The following is an 8,475-nucleotide window of genomic DNA, read 5'->3' on the forward strand; positions in this document are numbered from 1 at the left end:
GAAAACATATTAAACTGTATTAAGTAATTCAGAAAATAAAACTAAAGGATCAAACCAACAGTTTGAAAACTGGCATGGCGACATCCTGTGTCGGCCAGGAGTGCGAATAGACGAATACAAACATCTTAATCTTAATATTTCTGTTTCCCACATGTATGTGGGCCTACAACTTTATTTAAAACAATGTTCCTATAGAGTTTGATTAAGGAAGTAGGTGGTGAGACATCACTCTAAAGTGCTATTACTACTCACTGTATTGCCTTACCAGCTATATATTATTAATAAGACTCAAAAATGGGACCAAATTTTGAAAAATTTAAAAGAAAATTGGCTGACCAAAAGTACTACTTCACGGAATAGATTTTCACATAGTTTTTTTGATATTTTCTCAAAAACGGCGCCTACGTTTTATTGTAACACTGTTTTGTGGTTACAAACATGTTATAAATACATTTTTTTCTTAAAAAATTGATTAGGGGTTTCTTCTAGGAGAGAGGATGGATAGAAGAATAGGAATAGAATAGAGGAATAGAATAAATATTTATTATAATAAACATATACATAAAATAAATATAGAAGTATAAATGTATAATACATTTTAACCTTCTTAACTAAGTGAAGTAAGAGAAAAGTTAGGTGAGGAGGATTGGAATGCAGGGAAAAAAGGAGAGGAAGAACCTTCAGCTAGTGTAGAGAGTTAGAGTAGGATATGTTTTAGTCTTCTGTGTCTGTATGTTGTAGAAGGCTTGTAGGAGGTTATGTCGCGGCAGAATGGATTGGGATGGCAGTCTAGGATGGAAAGGAGTTTGAGCAGACGATTTTGGATAAAGGAGTGTACGGGGATAATGGACACAGTCTCGTGGAGTGAGTCAATTCTAGTGCGTGCGTAGTGCATCGTTGCGAGTCTCAGAAATTTGTTTTGGGTTATCTGAAGTTTCTTGATGTTGCTAACCATAAGTCAGGCTCCAAGCGGAACAGGAGAGGGGATGAATAGATTTTCTCCAAAGCAGAGGTGAAACTTATTTCGTCTACCCCCCCCCCCCCACTTTGAGAATCAATTTTTTTTTAGCGCCTCCTAAAATTTTTAACTTTACCACATCTCAAAAATCACAATCGCAATTATTACTTTAACTTAATTATAGCGTGCATATGAATCTTATCCTGTTTCTGAGTTTAAACTTACATTTTAAATGAGACTGTACTAATGAGAGTAATAAAACGCAACTTTACAAATAATATTTAGATAAAATTTTATTCAAATAGTTCAATTTAAATTTTAAAACTAATCTAATGTAAAGGATGAATCTGATGATTTTTAACAAGTTTGTTAACATCAGGCTCGAATTTAGTCAAAAACACAGCCGTAAGTCACCGCGTTCGGCAACATGCAAACGATTTCTTTTTCTAGTTAGCAGCGTCGCAACAACAACGAAATAATTGATGTTGTGTGGTAGGCAGGTTTTGATTTTAGTTTTAAAATAATAGGAAAACACAAATCAGTCATCGCCTTCCTAAATCGCTTCAACACTCAACTCAATTTTATCGCCCACTTTGAGAAAGACTGCTCTAATGTGTCATTTCTGTGTAATGTACGGTTCTACCTTTTTTTGTGAACTAATAAGGAAAGTTATATTTTGTAAAATTAAAATTTGAACTTTATAAAAAATTCTTCAATCTGCAAACTTCGTCAATACGTTACATACAGATATACGAGGGTCGTTTGAAAAGTCCGTGCAAAAATAAAAACTACTTAATTTTTTGGGGTAAACATTTTTTATTTTTCAACATAGTCTCCTTTTAGGCTTATACACTTCGTCCAACGCTGCTCTAGTTTGTTGATCCCTTCCGAATAATAGGATTTGTCCAAGTCTGAAAAATAGCCATTCGTTTCTGCAATCACCTCCTCGTTTGAATAAAATCTTTTTCCCGCCAGCCATTTCTTCATATTGGAGAACAAATAGTAGTCCGAGGGAGCCAAGTCTGGAGAATAGGGGGGATGTGAAACGAGTTGGAACCCTATTTCCATTAATTTTGCGACCACAACTGCTGAGGTGTGAGCTGGTGCGTTGTCGTGATGGAAAAGGACTTTTTTGTGGGCCAATCGTGGGCGTTTTTCTTGCAGCTCGGTTTTCAAACGGTCCAATAACGATGAATAATATGCACCTGTAATAGTTTTACCCTTTTCTAGATAGTCGATGAGGATTATTCCTTGCGAATCCCAAAAGACAGTCGCCATAATCTTTCCGGCCGAAGGAACGGTCTTCGCCTTTTTTGGCGCAGATTCCCCCTTGGTAACCCATTGTTTAGATTGTTCTTTGGTCTCAGGAGTGTAGTGATGTATCCATGTTTCATCCACAGTAACGAAACGACGCTTAAAGTCCTGCGGATTCTTCTGAAACAGCTGCATACCGTCCTTGCAACACTTCACACGATTTCGTTTTAGGTCAAGCGTGAGCAATCGCGGCACCCATCTTGCGGATAGCTTTGTCATGTCCAAATGTTGATGCAAAATATTATGTACCCGTTCATTCGAGATGCCCACAGCACTAGCAATCTCACGCACCTTCACTCTTCTGTCATCCATCACCATATCATGGATTTTATCAATGATTTCTGGAGTAGTAACCTCAACAGGGCGTCCAGAACGTTCAGCGTCACTTGTGCCCATATGGCCACTCCGAAAATTTTGAAACCACTTATAAACTGTTCTAATCGAAGGTGCAGAGTCACCATAATGTTTATCAAGCTTCTCTTTAGTCTCCAGAGGCGTTTTGCCTTTCATAAAGTAGTGTTTAATCAACACACGAAATTCTTTTTCATCCTTTTTTTGAAAATCACTCGACTTCCTCGATTCAAACGAATGCCAAACACAAAGAAATAGACCGATCTGGCTGAAACTTGGTGTATGTTCTTCCTAGAGATGCTACTAACTAAACATAACCTCGATACGCGCCAGTGGTGCTATCACTCTGACTTTGCACGGACTTTTCAAACGACCCTCGTACTTGTAGGTGTATTCCCTGTAACGTTTTCTATCGTTTATACTTTGGTAACAATTTAATATTATTGTTGTTTCAAGCAAATCTATGAGTTTGAGCCTCGAGATTATGTGAAAAACATGTGGGCGTCCACATCAGAATTATTATTCGAAGTAATGAATTCTGAGCGTTTAAAGCAGACACATTTGTTTACAAAAAATGCTGCTTAAACCCAACAATTAGCCACAAAAACGTTTCCTGTATCATTAATTGTAGTAAACAAAATATCTGTACTGTCCTTAGAAACTCATTGCATCGAATTCGTGTGTAAAAAAACAAAATAAAATTACCCGAAGAGGTTACAAAGGAATGAAATGTTGGAGAATGAGCGATGAGACTAACAGTAGATGAGGTGTAAAAAACTAGAAGACAAATGCAAGTGTTGGACTGTCTAATGTGGCCACCAGATCCTTAAGTCCAGATAACATATAAGAACGGATTATCCAAGTTATAATAAATAAGGTGGATCTCTGCTGAAGATAAGAAAAAAGATTGGGTATAGAAGTTAGATGGTTATCTTTGGGTTGGACAACCAGTTAAGTGGACAATTACATCGGCTCTCCTTAAGTCATTGTCATTCTTGGATGGTCACTCTAGGCTAGAGCTGTTATAACTATTGCCTATGTTGTCCTAGATTATAAACTACAGCATATTATCATCAACCAAGAGGGCTGATCCATTGTGTTGTTATCCTTCTTCTAGGACACTAAGACAAAATACCACTTACTATTTCAAAATGCCTGTTACTTTAAACATATATTTTCGTAATTTGTAAATTTCTGTTTTTAACATTTATTAATTTTATATAATTTTTGTACGCGAATAAATTACTTCTAAAAAAGAACTGCTTAAAATTTATCCTCCACTAATTCCAGGATGCCAGCAAACTCCTCCAAGACCAACAAATCTTCAGTACTTCAAACTAATCACGAGAAGAAAATCACTTTTATTTATTTACAAAAAAAAAATATTATTTTAGAGATTTTTGTTTCTAGGAGTTTTTATTGAAATGTAAACTTACGCATACCTTTGAAGTCGAATTGCTTTTTATTTCTTTCACTCTACCGTTGGTACGAGAATAAATTGAAATCGTACAGATTTTGGATTTTGAGTTTCCTTCAATCCGAAAAAATGATTTTTACAAAGTACTCAGTGTGTCTGCCCAACTGTATGTTTGTATGTCTCCACCGCAAACTCAAAAAACCTAAGAGAGTATGCCAGGGATGTCAAACTGGTTGCCTGCGGGCCGCTTGCGGTCCCTGAGGTATTTTTTTTTTTTTTTGACCCACGATGTTCCGTTAACCCTTTAACTACCGAAGACCAAAATACTCGTGGGCCAGTGACTTTTCTGGGGGGGGGGGGCCTGTAGGCCAGAATAAACGCGGTAACTACTTCCGACGACGTTTAGAAACTCTCCTTATCACGTAATGTAAACTGATCCCAATAGCGCAAACTTTAAAAGCAGCAAAAGAAGATACTTCGCTCAGATTCTAACATAGCGTATGTTTTATTCTTCTACAAGTGTTAAGGAACTTGGTGGGAGATTTTAACGCTGGGTTGTGTAATAGTAAGCTATTTATTAGTACAAAGATTTAGTTTTATTAAAAATTTGAGGAATATTGCAATTAAAAAAAGGGTTTTCTATTTCTTAAATTATGAACACGTAAATTATGCGACATACACCTGGTTTGTGAAATTTTAAAACATAAATAAATTGAAGTTTTTCAATAATTGTTCATGAAATAATATTAGGAATTTATTAATTTTCTCATTGTTAAAGCCAATCTTGTAGTTAACGATCAAGCATAATAACAATACTTATTGATGTTCGCGATTTCCTGATGTTGGCCAGGTTGGAGAAATACATTCCTGCCAACGTTTCGGTAGCATTTATTTCTATCTTCAGGACAACACGTTAAAAATTACTTTATTTAAATAACCTTAAACTTAACCAACAAATTATTAAGCGTTTTCCAGCTACATAAAATGTATTTCATTAACTTTATAGAACTGTACGATTATAATGACTATTTTGAACCAAAAAAGTGGTACACTTTTAATTTATTTATATTTTATTAACATCAAAAATATGAGACTGACCAAATGTAATTGCAGAAAATGCAACAAGTCTGCTGCATTCCTTGCTCAGAGTGAAAGTTTTGAAGAATGTAGAATTAGTAACTATTAAAGATTAAACAACAAGAACGATGGATCAACATTCTAATCGTACGCAATTATTTATTTTAAGAGAGTTAATGCTGTTTTCTGTTGTACTGTTGGCAGTTCTTGTTTGAATGAAGTTTTGTTGGTAAAACTGTTGCTTTTATACATTTTTATTTATAAATTCAGATTTGAATTATTGTTTCTGTTATATTGAAAATATAACTAACATTTTAGAAATAGAAATAGAAATAGAAATAGAAAAGAAATTTATTATTCTGGGACAATTGTCCCCTAAGAATAAATACAGGTACAAATAGAGGCCTTAGCAGTTTGGCCTGTGATTATAGAGAAATTAAATAAATAAATAAATATTTACAAAAGTGAAAATATAATAAGTGAAAATGAAAGTAAAAATAAAATAATAAAACAGCAGAAATTAAGGAAATAAATTAAAACAATTAGAATTTCGGAGGAAGCTGAATAGAAAGGAGATAACTGAATAGACGGGATTTAAAGATGGATAGGGTAGGAGCATGGCGGACAGATGAAGGCAAGGAGTTCCATAGAGAGGTAGCACGTATGAGGAAGGACTTGTCAAAGGATGAGGTACGGTGAAAGGGAATATAAAGATCAGATGAGCGAGATCTAGTGTTACGGGAATGGATGGAGGATTTAAACTTAAGGAGTTGAAAAATATAGGAAGGCCTTTGAGACTGGATGACTTGAAAAAGGAAAGAAGCCAAAAAATATTGGCGGCGATAGACAGGAAAAAGCCACTTCAACTCATCGTAGCAGTGCGAAATGCGAGAGTCTCTGGAAATGCTGAAAATAAATCTTATGAAGCAGTTCATGAGGCGCTTAAGCTTAGCTTCAATATCACCAGATAGACCGCCATAAACTAAACAACCATAGTCGAAATGGGGGAATATAAGAGAGGAAACTAGGAGTTGCCGGGTCTTAATTGGAAAAAGGTGACGGGAACTATTAAACTGCTTAAGGATATGGATGGAATGACGAGAGATTTGGGAAACATGGTTTTTCCAGGATAGGTTTTGATCGAAAGTGATACCAAGGTTTTTCACAGAGGAACAATATTTTATTGGTGTATTGTAAAGGAAAAGATTAGGAAGAGGAGCCAATGATTTAAGGAGTGGGTTGGAGCCAATAACTATAGCTTTGGTCTTTTCTACATTCAGGGTAAGCTTATTGTTCGTGGCCCATGCTGAGATGTTTTGTTTTAATGTTTTGTTACAATCGTAACATGATCTTTCTTACAAAATGCATAACGCAATCAAATCTATACAAAAGCTATGCTATTATAAAAGCAGATACATATTTCAGTAAAATTTTCATAAGTAGCGCTGTAGATGGAAATAAATATTTCGGAAATGGGTACGAATGAGAGTTGAATTTTTTTCTTTTGGCCTGGCAAAAATCCGAAAATCAATAATTAATATTGATATTTTTTAATTTTTTAAAGTTGGCGCTGAAGACAAGCATTATCTGAAGCAGTACAAGGAGTATCCGCTAGAGTGGGTGTGCTGTCCGTAGTTGGGAAGTTGAAAAACTGGTTCCTGAAGGCTTTAAGAGTAGCCGGTTTTAGTTGGACATTCAGTCTTGGACTAGCAGTCCTTCTAGGCTGGTGTTCAGTAAAGCTGGGTGACCAGATTAGAATCAACTTCCCCTCTTATTGTTTACGTGTGTGTAATCTTGTGTTGTGTTCAGAAAATGGGACATGGCTGAGCTGTTGGAGCAAGATCAAAATAATAATGATAATAATAGTGCACAAATAGAGCCGACTGTTGAAAAATCTTATTCATTAAGACCCAGATGTTCTATAAAAAAAGGTGACGAAGATGAAGAAGAATTAGTAACATGGCGACGGCGAACAAAACGTAAGCAAAGAATAAAACCAGCACCTTTAAGTAAATATAAGAGGAAAACTGCAAATGCTCGTGAACGTTCGCGAATGCGCGAAATAAATGAAGCTTTTGATAGTTTACGCCGAGCGGTAACGCATACTGGTTGTCGTGAATCGGAAAAACTGACGAAAATCTCTACACTGAGATTGGCGATGAAATATATAGCCGCTTTAAGTGCTGCCCTGTCGGATGATCCAGTGACAACGCCGGATGAACCGTGTCTACCGCCAACACCGCCCATATCTGATTCACCATTGTCACCATGTCCGGCAGACGTTTGTTCGCTAACTGATCTACAAGATTTCGATCCATTTTCGCATACCCATCTTGATCTGGACGAATTGTTTTTCCCGTGACGGCCGGCGCCTCCTCATCCTGGGCAACAACCTCCTACCTCCAGCCTTCACGTCTCTTTATACGCTTATCTAACTAGATTTATAGTACACGAAGATGAAATTTGACTTCTTCTGAGAAAAAGGTGATTTCGCCATCTTCATTTACAATTCTCGTATTTTTTTTTAAATTAATATTGTTAATATTCGTTTTTTTTTTTGTAAATATTATTTAATAAGTTCCTAGTGCCATATAGGTTCGACCATATTAAGTTTGTGTAGAATTATGTTGCTTAACTGTACACGTTCTAGGAGATATTTAAGAACTCTTAATATCAGATTGAGCAAACTTTAAGAAAGAAAAAAATATAGATTTTATATATATTTCCCAAGTATAATGTTCGCTTTAATATATTTTATTGTTTCGAATTTGAAAATAAATATTTTCGTTGATTTAGTTTTGTTTATTTATTTGTATTTCTAATTTAATTTATTTTCATTTCTAAATAATTTAATTATTTGTTTTTTGTACATATGTGAGACAGTATGATTGGTCAGAGACAGCTGATTGGTTGACCCAATTTATCACGCAAAGAACTTTCACCTTAGGCGTTATCTCACCTACCAATAGTAAAGTGGCTTCGCTCAAGGTAAACTCTTTTAAAATGGCTACCACAAAAATCTCTTTAATGACCAAAACTAATTTAAAAAAAATTATATTAGTTAAAATTTTACTAAACGTTTTTGTTGCTTTAATTTAAATTAGTAATATAACTTCGTAAATTTTATAGCTTAAAACAACGTAGATTCGTGAGCCCCTAGCACTTTACGTTAGGAACAAATTGGGAAGTTAAAATCTTATTCTAGTTGCAAAAAAAATTACAGTTATAAAGGAGGATTTGCCCTATAATTTAAAGAAAATTTGGGAATTTTATCTTTTATAGAAAAAGAGAAAAAAATTGTCAAAGTTGGGTGTTTTTCAACGTTACGCTTTTTCGTGCAGTTTTTGACGATCAACCC

The 8,475-nt window shown here is 35.1% G+C and overlaps 1 protein-coding gene across 1 annotated transcript; it reads left to right on the top strand.

Annotated features, from left to right (window-relative positions):
- Positions 1–6,739: 6,739 nt before the first annotated feature.
- Positions 6,740–7,912, top strand: LOC141452576 (uncharacterized). Its single transcript, XM_074124861.1, has one exon. The coding sequence runs from the start codon at positions 6,937–6,939 to the stop codon at positions 7,477–7,479; it is 543 nt and encodes a 180-aa protein (XP_073980962.1). The 5' UTR covers positions 6,740–6,936; the 3' UTR covers positions 7,480–7,912.
- Positions 7,913–8,475: the final 563 nt, after the last annotated feature.

This window comes from Rhodnius prolixus, unplaced genomic scaffold (genome assembly GCF_049639745.1).
Source record: "Rhodnius prolixus isolate KJV_2025 unplaced genomic scaffold, Rpr scaffold_3, whole genome shotgun sequence".
In the NCBI taxonomy this organism is placed as follows: Eukaryota; Metazoa; Arthropoda; class Insecta; order Hemiptera; family Reduviidae; genus Rhodnius; species Rhodnius prolixus.

Excerpts from the sequence above, each read along its gene's own strand:
- LOC141452576 (XM_074124861.1), top strand. The coding sequence starts at position 6,937 with ATGGCTGAGCTGTTGGAGCAAGATCAAAATAATAATGATAATAATAGT.